Source organism: Asparagus officinalis, chromosome 4 (genome assembly GCF_001876935.1).
Source record: "Asparagus officinalis chromosome 4, Aspof.V1, whole genome shotgun sequence".
NCBI classification, from domain to species: Eukaryota; Viridiplantae; Streptophyta; class Magnoliopsida; order Asparagales; family Asparagaceae; genus Asparagus; species Asparagus officinalis.
The window spans coordinates 47,559,957-47,576,517 of NC_033797.1; the positions used below are offsets into that span (position 1 = coordinate 47,559,957).

The 16,561-nt window shown below is 34.7% G+C and overlaps 1 protein-coding gene across 1 annotated transcript in view; it reads right to left on the reverse strand.

Moving 5' to 3' along the window:
• LOC109837389 (pseudouridine-5'-phosphate glycosidase) overlaps positions 1-16,299 on the reverse strand; it is a 19,626-nt gene extending 3,327 nt beyond the window's left edge. The window contains 10 exon segments of the mRNA XM_020405619.1: positions 946-1,066; positions 1,162-1,207; positions 2,795-2,872; positions 7,198-7,304; positions 8,976-9,036; positions 9,705-9,764; positions 10,144-10,226; positions 15,670-15,780; positions 15,849-15,939; positions 16,046-16,299. Coding sequence (XP_020261208.1) covers positions 946-1,066; positions 1,162-1,207; positions 2,795-2,872; positions 7,198-7,304; positions 8,976-9,036; positions 9,705-9,764; positions 10,144-10,226; positions 15,670-15,780; positions 15,849-15,939; positions 16,046-16,096 — 809 coding nt within the window. The 5' untranslated portion in view covers positions 16,097-16,299.

The window sequence follows — 16,561 nt, forward strand, 5'->3', positions numbered from 1 at the left end:
CCCCCCCAACACACACACACACACACAACTCTCTCTCCCTCCTCTCCCTTCTCCCTCTCCCACTCCCTCCCTCCCTCCCTCCCTCTTCTCTCTTGCGGAGAAGGGGGTCTTAATTTTTTTTTAAATACTTATCCGAAATGTTTATAATTACATTTTGGCTTCTATAACTTTTAAGCTACTGCCTTTACCTCCTCATGTCAGTCACTTCCCAACTTCTGATAACAAGAGAGGTCAAACATAAGTTTGAGAGTGGAAATAGAAAGAAAATGGTATTTCTTGATCGCAAATAAGATTGGAGAGAAGAGAAGAGACTGATAATAGGGAAAGAGATGAATTTCAATTCCAATAATAATGTTCACTTTTCATGCGCTCGCATGCGCCATTCTCTTTGCTCTCATGGCTCAAAATTGTGACCAAGGGCACCTTTGCTTCTCACAACTTCATAGCATAAAGTTGCCATGCTACGTGCTCTTTAGGACACATGTGACCTTCTAAGAAGGAAAGATGGTTATTGCCCATATGTGTTCATTTAAAACTCAAAATCTTTTTGTCCTCTCTTCCCAAAAAGTAAACTACTTCCATAACAACTACTACTTCCTGTCAACTTCTAACAGCCGAATTTCCTTATTGGTCTCCTTGTCACTTAAATAATAAAAGGTTCTAACTTCCTCATGGGCCAGGTCAATTACACATGCATAGTTAACTTTTTATTGCTTGATGATATCTTTTTAAGTGCAAAGAGATATATCTACATCATCAGTGCCTAAGGTCATCATGCTCAGCGGAGTTAATATTTTAGCAAAACAACAGAACTATACCACAAAGCCACTTTTACATTGAAGATTTCACTGAATTTCTAGAGCATCACATTTGATATAAACAATGGGTGTAGAGACAGAGAAAAGGAGAATAAAAATGCATATGCAAATAGGGTTGAGGAGTTACTTTGCTTCTTCTAGGGCCCTCTGTATTGCAGACTCTATCAAATTACCAGAAGCAGCATATTCTTTAGGAATAGGCACAGCAATCAGCATTCCACTACCGAGATTTAATGTCAGGTTTGCATCTGCAGTAGACAGCATATGGACTACTTAATTCAAATAATATCAGTAAATTATTAATAGATAAAGCAGCAAACTATAGTTCATCAATTTCACTTACGCATGAGCCTAGCACATTCCTCTGGAGTATCCAGACGACAAGGAACCTGCATATTATATAATTAATGTGTGCTCAAAGCCAAACCACAAGATTTATCCTATCCATGCATGATATTTTTTATTTATTTATTTATTTATTTTTGAAGCCGCCAGTTTACAATATTACCCTGGCACATATGGTTGGTTTCTACGCATAGAAAAGTAGAGAACAGTGAGAAAGAAGCCTCGTTTGGACACCAGTGACCATGCAAGTATCAGTAGCAGTGGATACAGTATACATCCGCATACTGTATAGGATCAAAACATTCAGCATGCAACAGCATGAACTGATAAACAGTAAAAAATTACAGTGGTCCACAAGCAAACAGTAGAGGATGCTACAAAAAAAGTTACCACTTCTCTGGATTTATTTTAATTGTTCTCTATGGAAGATTTACATTTCCTTTTTAATTAATATAGGGAGGATAATCCACATTGTCTAAGATAAGAAACCTAAGTTGAATGGAAATGGGTAGGAGTACCAGTACAGGTGTGGCTACGGGTTTGAGACACGGCAAAATTGTAAAATGTAGGGTACAAGGACATGACTACATATACACTGAAATAATTAACTTACATGAGATCACTATTATTTTTCAATTCATGATTTAGGATTACAATTCTGATAACAATTTTAAGTTTCTTCCATTATGTTAATTATAAATTGTAAACTACTACTCATTTTTCAATTGGACACCCAAACAACCCTTTAAAACCAAAGTTTTTAAACTTGGTATGGTGAAACGAACTCGAAACATGTCTAACAAGTTTCAATAAATGGATGTGACATGTAGAATATACGTTCAAGAAGTGTTTGACAATTGTTTTAAATTAAAGCATGCGTCATGTAATTAAGTACATGTCTAAATAAATATATGCATATATCCAAGGAGTGTTCATGAAGTTTGGGTATGGGTACGTGTACGGTATAGGTATGGGTACGGGTCTAGTATGGGTATGGCTTCATGATAGAAGTACCCAGGTAACATAAGAAGAAACTCATCCATTCTATTGGTTGCATGGTTCCACCCTCTAATTTTCTCTCCCTCATCATAAGAAAACTCTCCATCAAATGTGCAAGTCTCTCCTCTCAAATGTCCTTTCACTATGAGAACAAAATTTCCTTTGTTACACAACCAAATTTAATTTAGCATCTTATCTAAGACCAAATGTACATGATGCATAAAGTTAATGGAAATAACCTAGAAAATTCTAGATGTCAACAATATTAGTACTTTCCCCATATTGTTCTACATAGAAAGAAAAGAAAATTAGATAAATTGGTACGTGTTCCTAGAGATAAAAGTGCTCCAAGTTATGGACATTGCTAAAAAAAAGAGCTTCCAAAGGCCCTCTCCCTGATTTAATTTTTTTGGGGGGGTGGGGGGAGTTATTGTATGGTGGTATATGTGTTTGTATGTGTGTACATGTGGATGCAATGTACATATGGATGCATATATGTATGTGCATGAGTTCGTAGGTATCAGTGTGCTTGTGTGGATAGATAAATAGACCGAGTCTGTTCCCAAAATTACTGAAGTGCTAAGATCTTCTTTTGTCAAATATTTCAATAATTTTATCAACAGGATTACCACCTTGCATCCACTAGATTCAGTGAAAAATGCAGGAAATTCACTCGTCTTGTAAGCAGCTACTGTCACTCCTTGAGTTTCCTGCAATTATAATTAGATTTTTCAAATTAGCTTTTCTTATGCTTAATTACTGCACATGTACAATGGAGAAATCCTCTACTTTTCTCATCATAAGACTCATAACATAATTTCCAATAAGCAATTTTAAGTATATCAGCAATAATATATCATAAATGAGCAAAACATAAGAATGGTTGGGGATGAGTAGGTTCGAACCGTGGGACAAACTAGCCTAGCCCAATCTGGGTCAAAACCCGACCCAACCCATTCTGGGTCAAGCCTAACCTGGCTCACATTGAAGGCAGCTCATGAGCCAAGCCGGGTTTTGATCCAGACCCAGGACCAAAGAAGCAAGCCCGACCCACTACAGGTCCGGCCCACCAGTGGCCCGGTCCAAGCCCAAGTTAACTATGAATGTTTATTTTCATTTTTAACAAAACTAAAAATATTTTTTTAAATCCTAAAAGCCCACTAACCCAGTCTAGTGACTAACACAACAATGTCTGAATCACGTATATCTGTGTTTGCGATGTTTTTCAACGTAATGTTTATCTTGGTGCAGTTTACACACATAAGGATTGACGGTTATCAGGTGGAGCCTAGTATGACAAAATGAGCTACCAAAAGATAGAGGAGATGAGGTCCACACATTTTAATGTGACAAGTTGGATGGCCTCACCACTACCCTATCTCTTCGTACCTTATTTTGCTATATGAGCCGCCACCTCATACCCATTAATTCCATATATATACACACACACATATTTCATTTTAAATAAAGAGTTTGAAATAGGAACAAATAAATTAAATATAATTTTATAAATATAAACACAAGTTTAATATAGCTCAAAAGGAAAAAATAGAAAAAAACCATGGGTCAACCAATGACCCATGGGTCGTAGGCCGGTTCGGGCCCACCCCTAGGTGAGTCACTAGCTTGGTTGGGTCTTGACCTAGGATTAGAGAAATAGGCACGGCTCACTCTAACATGTGAGGGCTCGGGTCAAACTTGGCCTAGTCTTGAACCTGCAGGCCACGTCCATGCTTTTTACATAACTCACTCATAAATCTACAAGAGTAAAACATAACTCACATGTTCATATGTTAAAGTAATGTATTTGAATGTGCAAACCTTTTTCAGTGAATATATTCCATATGAATTCGCAAAGTGAAACTTCACATTTTATATGTATGTGTTTGCAGAGAAATTGAATATCATCTTCTTAAAAGACAATCAATTGAGGGTATATAAAAAAATAAGGTTCAACAGAGAATGTGGATAGTACATTCTGCTATTGTTCCCTAATATGTCAGGTAACATTCAGAGTCAGATAGCAAATATCAAGGAATTTCACAAATTGGGTGTTCAAGAAATGAAACATCACACAATCTTTGAACTTGCTAGCCTTCTAGTTCTACTTTCGCAGACAGACCTCCTGCGTGAATTATTTTGCTATTTTACCAGCTTTCTGTTTTTTTATAATAGACCCCATGAAGGTAAAAGAATAAAAGATTCAGGAGGGTTGATCTGCAAAAATAAAATTAGAGGATAATAAGTTAAATACAGCAATACCACAAGAGGTCTACCTGCTATTAACCCTATAATGATATCCAAGCTTTATCCTTTTAAAAAGAGTTGCATATTCAATAAATCTCTATAGGATTTAACATTTACATCTATCTGTTAGCCTAAGACCAACCCTTTGTGAGTAGGTATCGCAGACAGACCTCCTGCGTGAATTATTTTGCTATTTTACCAGCTTTCTGTTTTTTTATAATAGACCCCATGAAGGTAAAAGAATAAAAAATTCAGGATGGTTGATCTGCAAAAATAAAACTAGAGGATAATAAGTTAAATACAGCAATACCACAAGAGGCCTACCTGCTATTAACCCTATAATGATATCCAAGCTTTATCCTTCTAAAAAGAGTTGCATATTCAATAAAGCTCTATAGGATTTAACATTTACATCTATCTGTTAGCCTGAGACCAACCCTTTGTGAGTAGGTATCAAGTTCTTAGCAGAAGGAAACATATGCTGGCAAGCAAGGCCCTGTCATGACTTAATACCAGTACTGATTGGATATCGTGTAGTCCACTTAGTAAGGTATGGCGATGAAGAAGGTGGAAGGAAAAGATAGGGATGTCATTTATGAAAAATATACATCACTATCTTGGTAAGGATGAGTCCACTGCAATTGTACAAGGTCAGAGTTATCTGATGTCGGTATACTCTCGCCGGGAAGAACGCACACAAGGGCAGAGTTATTTGATGTAGCTATACTCTCGCCGGGAAGGACGCACACAAGGGAGATGTTGGCGGTATGCTTTTTATTCTGCCACCATTAATTAAGCCTTATTGAGGGAGATGGGAAAGTAGAGAAATAAAAAAACAAGTTGTTAAAGAATTGAACTTTGTTCATCTTGGTGATGCGTTTAGAATTCAACTAGAAAGAATTTACAATCTCCATCATCATGAAGGATCTGTCTTTGGTGTCAGAAAATCTACATTATTAAGATCCAAGAAAATTTGTATTATATTAATTTCTTATTATTCATTATTACATACGCACATATATACATACATATGTATGTATGCTTTCTAGATTTAACCTTATTTGTGGCTGTTAGAAGTTGTCCCAGAATAAATGCTAAAAAGGAGAACCTCAGGATGTTATTGTTGATTCTATAAGCTTCCACACAAAAATTTATTTCTGAGTATGAAGAAGGTACGCTTATAATCTTTACTCACCATAGAAAATGTAGTTATGATTACAAGTCCTCCTTTATCCCAAACTTTTGGGGTTGGCTATATGAATTCTATTGTTTCTAGCTTGGGGTGGAAAACAATTGCATCATAACAAATATCAAAATACTCGAATTTGAATCCAGGTGAATTTCGACTATTCGGATTAAAATTCTGGTTGAATACCTCAATGGTGTTCATATTCGATTCAGATAGATTATCGCTTCTTCAATAATAGTTTGTGAATGTTCGTTAGCCCACATGGCTAGGTGCTTTGATTTTAAACCGCCGGTCCGTAGTTCGGGCTCAATGTAGGCACAATGATTGCTTTTTAATTTATTTGAGATTTTTGCATATACACTCCCCAGATTGTATATATTTGTAAATATATCCTTCCAAAGCATCATAATTGTTGATTTTCCCTCTAAATCGCTACTTTCATTCAAGTTTACAACTCAATTTAAGCTAATTAATTTCTTTAAAAATGTCGAATCAACCATTAAATAAATATATACCGTAAAGGATATTTGATAAACAAACAAATCAAATACACATTTGGTGAGATTCTATTCGTTTATGAACCGAATGTTATAAATTATTCATTTACTATTAAATTAACTATCAAATAAAAAATAGCCGAACGGCTGAACCAATAATAACCAAACTATTTGTTAATTATTTAGTTTGCTTCCACCTCTACTCTAGACCACTGGACCCCATTAAACTAAAATATTATTGCTTCTCCTCGCTAGCACAATTAAGAGTTTTCTGTTGTACATGATCAAACCATGTCAATCAGTTCTCTCTCATTTTATCCTCAATAGGAGTAACCTCTAGTCTTCTTCAAATGCAGTCATTTCTTATTATATCTTTCATCATGTACCTCATTATCATCACAATATTCTCGTTTCTGCTACCCTCATTTTTGCACATGCTTTTTAATTTCCTAACATTTCGATTCTATTGCAAATTTGAAATGCAAGAATAAATGAACAACTATAAATAAACCATTTACATAGTTTATTACTATAATATTCTCATTCTTTATGCTTACATTATGCGTCCATCTATATCAATACGTGTGAATTACTATTTTCCATCTAACACAACATGAAGGCTGACTGAAGTTTTTCCTGTTGAATAATGCTAAATTGCTAATAAACAAAATGGAAGAACTGTCAATTGTTTCTGCTGATTGCATTAAGAAACTAGTTCTAGGGTATAAAGGAACTATCCTAGGTGTGTAATCTTTATGTGAAATAATATAGTTGAGGTTTTATTGCAAACTGAAAATTGCAAAAAAAGAGGGGATTTTGGCATTTGAAGTGGTTGTTCTAGGTAAGCAATTTCTGTATCCTTTTATTATTTATCCTATTGTTACCTTTTACTTCTTTAAATTTTATTACTTGTGATATTTTACCTAGTCTGCACTGATGACCTTGCGTACTCAACCACAAGTCTCAACTTAGTTGACAAGATATGCTGTAACATAAAAGCACATAAGATACAGTAAAATGCAGGCTTAGGATAACAGATTGAGTACCACGGTTAACATCTGTATGTTCTGTTCCTTACGGTTATCAAGAGAAGAGGAATTACCAAAAACTCTAAAGTTCTTGGAATGTCTAATATTGATTTCACGCCAGCTGAGATAACTGCTACTGGAGTCCTTCCCAGTTCAGTAAGATCAGAAGAAATATCCATTGCTGCAAGGAGAACTTAATAATATTAGATCAAAATTCACACTATAATCCTCCAGATAAATTTCCATTTCAGAAGTATTTCATAAATACCCAAAGATAAGAACTAAAGATAGTTTCAAAATAGTCCAAAATTGTCACAATATACATTAAGAAGGAAACCATACTGTCAGAGAACCTATGTTGCACGGATATGGGTGTGGATGCAGACACAGACACAGGTGTGAATACGGGACACGACAAAATTCCAAAAAGATAGGATACTGGGACATGATTTTATAAAATCTATAAGAGATCAATATTATTTTTCATTCACATGTTATGAGAACTAAAATCCTTATACCATTTTTATGTTTCTTTTATTGAGTAGATTATAAATTGAAAAACCACGTGCAACCCTTTAAAATCATACTTTTGAACTAGGCATGTGCTAAAATAAACTTGTCCTGAGTCTAACAAGTTGCATAATTTTGAGGTTAAGTGTCTGATAATACGTTCAAGAAGTGTATCACAAGTTTTTTTAAAAACTAAAACATGCGTCATGTATTGAGTACACATCTAAAAATAAATGTCCATATGTATATTCAAGAAGTGTCCAAGGAATGTCGGACACGGATAGTGTTGGACACGTATACGGCATCGTAGATGAAGTGTCCGGGTAACCTAAGGGGCCTTTTGGTTGGTTTCCTAAAAACCAAGAAAAGGAAATCGGTACAAGGAAATCAATAAAATAATATTTTTATTCATTTCCATCCCTAAAACTCATCCACAACATCCAATAAATTAATATTTTTATCCTCCAACTCATCTCATTTCATCTCATTTCTTAACTTTAAAAATAAACCAAACACAAGAAATGTGTCACATCATCCAACTCATCACATCTCATCTTATCTTATTTTTTAAAATCACACATATCATCCAATAATATTGTGACAACTCATCTCATCTCATTAAACCTTCATTTCCATCTATTTCCTCAAAAAAAAACAAGAAATTAATTTCCTTAAGTATGTGTCAAATCATCCAATAATATACCTCCAACTCATCTCATCTCATATATTTTCTTATTTTTAAAAATGAACCAAACACAAACAACCTCAAAACATCATCCAATAATATAACTCCAATTCATTTCCTTATTTTTTTAACCAACCAAACAACCTCAAAACAAGTTTTTTTAAAAAATCACTCACCAACCAAACAACCTCAAAACAAGTTTTTTTAAAAAATCACTCACATCATCCAATAATAAGGTGACAACTCATCTCATCTCATCTCCTATTCTATAGTTTTCTTCTTTTTTAAGCCAACCAAACAATTATTATAAGAAATAGGTTTCCTATTCTTTGATTTCCCAATTTTTTTTGCGAAACGAACAGCCCCTAACAGAGAACATAAGCAAGAACCAAGAAGCAGTGTAGTGTTGGAACAAGTATATGAACACTCGGGTTAAGTCCTCTTTATGCTTTCTGGCATTGTGATTTGTGACACACACTATAGAACTTGTAATGATCAGTCGCATGGGATTTTCTTGTAATAGACTGAGTGACTGACATCTAGTTTCTGACATAAACCCTCCAACATGCTTCAGAATAAGGCCCATCATTAGATATCACACTGAGAGCCCGAGACACTAGAGTTTAAAAAGATGTCAACTTCTGATGTAGTTCTTACTTTGTTCACCATGTCTGTGCACCCCCCCAATCCCACCAGTAACAAATACTGGTATGCCAACCTGCAGTCAATGTATGAATTGGGTAAGTACAAACAAATAAAACCCATGCACAACCACATATGAATTGACATAGATAACCAACCCAGAGGCGGATTTAGCTAATAACTGGGGATGCAGTTGCACCCCAAGGTATGTCAAAATTCCTCCCTAGCACCTTATTAAATTACAATTCACCCCCATATTTTAAAAATATTTGCATCCCGACAGATGAGGAGGGCACAATTGAAGGATTTTTTTTTTGTACTGGAAAATGATATTATTTTATGTTTAGGTAAATAGATACTTTTCATCTGCTCCTCCAAGAGATTTTTTTTTCCTATATCCGCCACTGAGCCAACTGTGGTTGGCCTATGCATTGTATAAGCAGCAACAACCACAAATGACATGGTATATGTTATTATCTTTGATTAACTTTCTCATATACATTGTATAGGATGAATGAACCAAGGATGAGCATTTGTCTATCCGTGGTTGGCTTATGTTCTAAGACACGACAAAATTCCCAGCCAACTCATGTTATGGAAAAGAGAGGGTTTCGCCACAGATCATAAGGAAGAAGCTGACAACAACATACTAAAAAAGACATGCATGTTTTTATTGTGCAGTTTAAAGTGATAGAACTACAGTGTAAAGCAAGATGCAAAAAAGTTACGCACACATTTCATTACCTTAGAGGCAAAAAACATGCTTGCAGAAACTGTTGTTGCACCATTTCCACCAGTTGCAACCTGCCAGTCCATATAAGCAGTCAATAACTTAGTTCATAACTGAATAATCATAAAATTTGATATGAATTATTTTAAGTCTCAGACTGAAATATTGCAATGCAAAAGCTGTTTTGCTGCATTAGCAATTGATTGTCACTGAATAAAATAGCAAATCCTGCAATTTCTAAATATCTACATTCAAATTGATTTGAACTAATGTATATGAGAATACTCGTCATCTTCTTTCTGTGGACGGACCTAAGACTATTTACTCCTCAAAGCTAATTTCAGAAGGTAGAGAATGGGAGTTCAATGCATCACAGGTGCAATGTGAATATAGAAAAAGTTTACTCAACAAAAGAATTATCAGAGAGAAGGAACAGGAGATAATGTCACCCACAACATGTGGAATATCCCTGCGAGCCGTCTTCTGAGCTTTGCTTCCAAGCTTCGCAAGCCTCTCAAGTTGAGTGTCACTCAAGCCTGATAATGTATTGAAAGAGCACAGAAGCAATACAGAAAATTATATAGGGCATACAAATAAGTATAAAAAGGGTTGTTATACACACACACACATACATACATACATAAATACATGCATACATAATCTTGACTTGACATCATGTTGGGAACCAAAGAGAGGAACCCAACTCCAAGATCAATGTGAGAGTAGGATAAATGAAAATACAGAATAAACAACACAAAATCAGCACAATGGAACACAAAAATAATGCGCTTCAGCTGTAACCCATGCCAACATCCACAAGCATGAAGGATGATGTTTCCATCATATAAACAAGAAGAAAAATATGAATAACTTTCAAAGCTTCAACAAAGCTTGAAGATCCAACAAACAGATGAATTTAAAAAAAAGTACAATGATTTACCTCACTATTCCAGACCACAACCACTTGAAGCACCTTCCAACCAAGGGTAGAAGGATTCCATAGTGTAGGGATCTCTAATAAGATGGTATGGCATGAAAAAGTCAACAAATATGAGCTACTCTATGAACCCCAGATGCTTACCACTTTCTCCTCTTTCTTCTTCTCCTTAATCAACATTTGGATGAGATTAAGTTGCAGGAGTTACGGGTATGCCTATGGGTGCGGGTACAGGACAACAAATTTGTAAAAGATAGGGTATAGGGACACGACTCAAACTCATGGAATATAATCATAGTTCTAAGATATACATGTAAACGACCCTTTTAAATCGTAGTTCTTAAGGTTGACATGAACTCGACCCTTGCACAATAAATTAATGTAGGATATATATCCAAAAAGTGTATGCCAAATGTTTTAAATTAAACATGTATTGTATAATTGAGTACTAGTCTGAATAGATATATGCATATATTAAGGAGTGTCCAAGAAGTATAAGGTATGGGTACGGGTACTGTTATGGCACGTGTTGTGTATGGGTACAACACGTGTCGGGTACGGGTACAACACACATTGGGTACAGGCAAGGTTTTAAATATCGGTTATCGGGGATTTATCGGACGGCTAAAATCCTTATCGGATAGCGAAAATCGGGGATATATCGGGGATAAGTAGTATTTATCGGAGTGATATACTGGATGATGTGTATATATAATATAACAATTAAAAAATATAATCTAATCATGCTTAATGAAATATAAACATGCCAAAATATAAATCATCATGTTTAGAATCACTAACAAATTGTAGAAAGCGAAACTTGCATCATAGCCTTGAAAAAATATAATGTTAGTCAAAATGGGCCGATAATCCCGATAAAAAAGTCTTACTTATCGGCCGATAAGTGCCGATAAATCGCCGATAAACCTAAAAAACGATAACCGATTAAAAATCCAATTTATCCTAGCGGAGAGCTCCCAAATCCGATAACTCGGCCGATAATATCAATTATCGGCCGATATTTAAAACAGTGGGTACAGGTACGACTCCATCGTAGAAGTACCAAGGTAACATAGGATGAAAATATTGTAACGATGAATTCACCCCTTTCATTTCCGACTAAAATCTTGATAGGTCTTAGTCCCAACCACAAGCGGGTTGAACCAACTTGACCCAATCTGTCATACTCACATACATTGACCAACTGAATTCAAGAGACTGAATGAATGCTAGTTCACTTATGGCTATAAACCAAAACACAGCTCATCAGACTCCTAAATCTTAATGCTTTGAAATTATATGCCCAAATAGTTTATCTGAAATTAGACTATTTACTATTTAAATAGAACTCTTAAGTTGTTCTAGTTGCAAATATTAATATTTAAGTGCTACTATAAAAATAGGACGTAAGACGAGGTTTTATAAGACAAGATTGTATACCAAAAGACCTATAAACATGATTGAAATTCAATAAATTAACTTGCTGCCCCACATCAGTCAGAATATGTATCATATCAAGAAATCAAATAATCATAACCACCAAATCTAATCTCATTCCAGCAGGCGTGAATTAGAATAGAATGACAACTTGGAACACAAGCACATAAGCTGGTGAATACTATATCCAAGTTACTGCACAAGATAATCTGAAAAGCAAACTCCATATGCTTGGCTGCAGACGCAAGTAAAAAAATGCAGGCTTCATGCAAACCTCAGGTTTTTAATCTTGTTCCATGAAGAAGATCAGACCAAAGACATTTCAACATCATCACAGAGCAATATTTAATGTACGCTACTGTAAACCATTAAAGTATTACAAGTCACTATATATGTTGATGTTAGGACAGATCCTTGAAGAAATGCTTGACGATATGACTCAGGACTAATAAACACACGTTAAGGAATATTGAGAAAAGGATATCCATCAACGTATTTCAAACATGCATGCAGAACACAGAAGAATCATTACTCACAGAAAAGTCTATTGACCAAGAGTTAAGCATATTGCTGGCCTTCAATGACTAAAACAACTGTTAAAGGGCATTGCATCACCGGACAAAATATACAGGGACTAAATGTCTAGCAACCTATTATCTATTAGACTATAATACTATTATAAAAGTGGATTGGTATGTTAAAATATTTCTCCCCAAAGTACACTCCAAAACACATGCATACATTAATAGAACACATACATAAATCCTCCAAAACACATGATACATATACATAATAAAACACACATATACATGAACATACATGCATACTTAATTGAGAACAATTATTATTTTTTATAATTATATTAATAATTTCTTAATTAAATTCCTTTATGGTCCGCATTCAATATCTTAAATGACCTCTTCCATCCACTCTCTCCACTATTTCAGAAGTCCTTTCAATTCCTACTATTATTGTTACTTTTATACATGAAAGTCATTAATAAAGCACGAGTAACAATTCCAAAAAATAGTTTGTCATGTAATTTATTCTAAAGTTTGATTTTTGTATTTAACCTTGAGAGCTTATGTTAATCTTCTCATAATTAAAAATCTAAATATATAATGTTAATTAAAACCAATTGGGTAATAAAAAATATCAATACACATAAAAAATATCAATAAAAAATATCAATATAATATTAGGCTTTTTTTGCAATTCCTATAGTTATCGGTGGTCATGCACTTGGCAATAAAAAGAATATTAAAGAGACGTTTTTATTAACTTCAATTTCCAATAAATGTCCATTTAGTAATCTTTTAATAACGTCAATTTCAAAGGAATATCGGTAATCTTTTAATAACGTCCACTTCAAAGGAATATCGAAGAGACATTTGTACTCAACTTACTTTTCTCATAAATGTCCATCAGTAATCTTCTCATAACGCCCCTTTTATTTATAAACATTCATTTGTAAATGAGAAAGTTCCAAATTTAGAGTACATCAAACGAAAGTACTAAAGAAAATATTGGCTTGAAGCCTAAAATCTTTATCAAATAGTAGGTTGGAGGCCATTCATATAGTTCGGATGTTATCAGTTCACAGCTCTCAGCATAATCTAATTCTAATAGTATTATCACTGGGTATGTCTTCTATTTTGGTCTGTGGTAAGAGAATGTTAAGTACATTTTTAGCATACTATTTGATTTAACTCTAACCCTTGATCACAGTTATCGAGTTAATGTTACTGTGGGGAAGTGGGCTAAATGTATAATTCTTCCAAGGTGAGACACTAGAGTGCTATGAGCTTATGTTTTTTCTTTTTTTAAGATTTATGTTACTACTTTTTAAGCTCTTCCAATATCAATGAGCTTTTAGATTTATGAATTTTTATTGACGAATGATGATTTTGATACTTCAATAATTTCACGACAATACATGATATTAGGTGACTAAGTAATATTTCTTTGTAGGGAAGAAGGGCTGAAATTGCAATTTTTTCAGGGGGAGAGTTCTATGAGCTTCTTCTTATTTGATCCTTTTTTCAGTATACAAAATATGATGAACCTAGACTACAAGACTTCTAAACTTCTAAACTCTCATCAATTTTATGAGATGTTGTAATGAAAGATATCCGCGTTCTTCCTATTCCTCCTTTATTTATTTCATTTGTTTAATTCTAAAATGTCTATACGTGGAGTGTAATTGTGAAGGAATTAGCAACCAATGCATTTATGTCAATATTTTTAGTTCGAGAATAGAATACTTCATCCCACTGGTTGAGAAATTGCATTGGTAGATATCTCGCTAATTATTTGGAAGAGAGTTCATTTGAACAGTTGTAATGAATAAACGTCTAAAATAGAGTTCATTTTTATTCTTGATCTTCTATATGTGTAAATATTAAGGTAACTTTTTTAAAAAAGTATAAATTATATTTTACTTTTACCATATATATTCACAAAATTCTATCTTTTTGGTTTTGAACAAATTAGTAATGTCAAATTGATGTTATTTTGGCCATATAAAATGAAATTTTATTATGAAAATTTTAAAAAATAAATAAATATGTCCACGTGCAAGGCACGTGCACTATACTAGTATATTCAAAAGAGCTTTGAATGCAATGTCACATCTTCTAGATCTGTTAATTGCAACACTTCCAAAGTTACCCCTCCAAAGATATAGATTCAGTTATACTTCTACCATTTTAATTACATTATGAGTTTCAGTCTCCAATTAAACAAGTAAACAACTATATTCAATGAAAGTTCATGAAGAGTTTTTAAATATTTATAAAAAGATCAATGGTTTAGATTCCTAATTCTAAAGTTCTACGTCATATTTTAGAGACATTCATTTCGTAACTTGTAAATCGACGAGTTAAAAAAAACTATCAATCATACTTTTTTGCTTTTAGATTATTATATTGTAGGCAATTCAACTACCACACATCTTCTAGGTGAAACATCATGTCTAAATAGGTGATTTTAAATCTCAACAATCCATCATACACTTTTTGCTTTGAGCGAAATGTGGCAAAAGGAAGGAAACTTCATGGACCGACCCTATCGTTTCCACCCTGTAGGAACTACAAGATAGCCCAAGGATGCCTTCGACATCCAGGGGTCACAGACCGACCACAGACCGTGTTCAATAAGTGGAACGCATTAGCTATTCACTCTCTGATTAATAGGAACCAAAGTCAAATCCTAACACTAAATAGTAGAACGCTAATCAAAATTCAGCCCAACCTTATAATGATACATGTAGCGCTCTTGCGTCTACAAGAAACCGGCATGTTCTGATGATGTTACACAAAGAGTATTATTTTGTGTCTTGAAGAGTGTAAAGGGTAAGACGGAAAAAGTAATAGTTATGACCATGAAAAGAAACTACTGGGGCCTTAGCCAAAAGGTCAATGGTCGATCCGTGTCTATGGCAATGCCTATCCCTAATTTCTAATTTTTAGGCATCGCAACACTTGTGCTATTCACATGCGTCTCGACTAAGAAGAAACAACTTTTTTTAGTTCTATGAAAAGCGCAAAATTGAAGTATGTTTCATGGGAGGACTAACACAAAGAACATTGGGCGGAAGGGCGTACCAACGCACGCAACCCCATCCAAAATGGCGATTGTGGCCGGAATAGCCCCGTTCTCTCTCACAATAGCCTCAACCTCTTTCGCGGTTCGGAGATTCTGGGGAAAGGGCATGCCTTCAAGAAATAACGTCAGTCTTGGTTCAAGAATAATAGGAACAAACACTTTATGCAGCTTTACACACCATGAGAAATTATGGTAGACTCGAGCGCGACAATGGCTTTGCCATGTAAGAGCCCTTCTTCAACGTCTTGTGCGATCTTCAGATTCCCAGCCTAAATTCATGAATTTTTTTTAATTTTTCGCACTAGATTATATAAATGGAAGAAGTCGAAACCGCGATCGCAAACTTCTTCAAGAAATGACAGCTCAACTGCTTACTTTCTCTCCTAATTTCGAAAAAAAGGGGGAGGGAGGCCGTCCTTGGTTCATGACTCCTCCGAAAGAGAGAGCGGCAGGGTCGAGATCAGCGTCGATCAGAAAAATTCGCTGCAATTGTGAACTGGTGCACCGACGCGTCCTTTCCCTGCGATCACACGGTTCTAGCAGATTTTGGATCCTGATGGATCTTCATTCGACGGCGGAGCGTTGAAGGGAGAAGGGATTTGTTATTTCTTGGGTTAATTCCAGAAAAGAAGAATTTTTTTAAACAAACCCATTCATAAATTTTTTTTCTTCAAAAAACAGATCAAAAATAGACTCATTTTGTCTTAATCCGGTTTCAAAATAGTCGGGTCGCCAACCCTAACTATATAGTGCATAGAATGTTAGGATTTAGGGTTATAATTGGGGGTTTACAACCTCCTAAATAGTCAGGATTGGCAACTCCGACTATTTAGGAACCGCATTAAGATAAATTGAGTCTATTTTTGTAAATAAAACTCAATGAGTCTATTT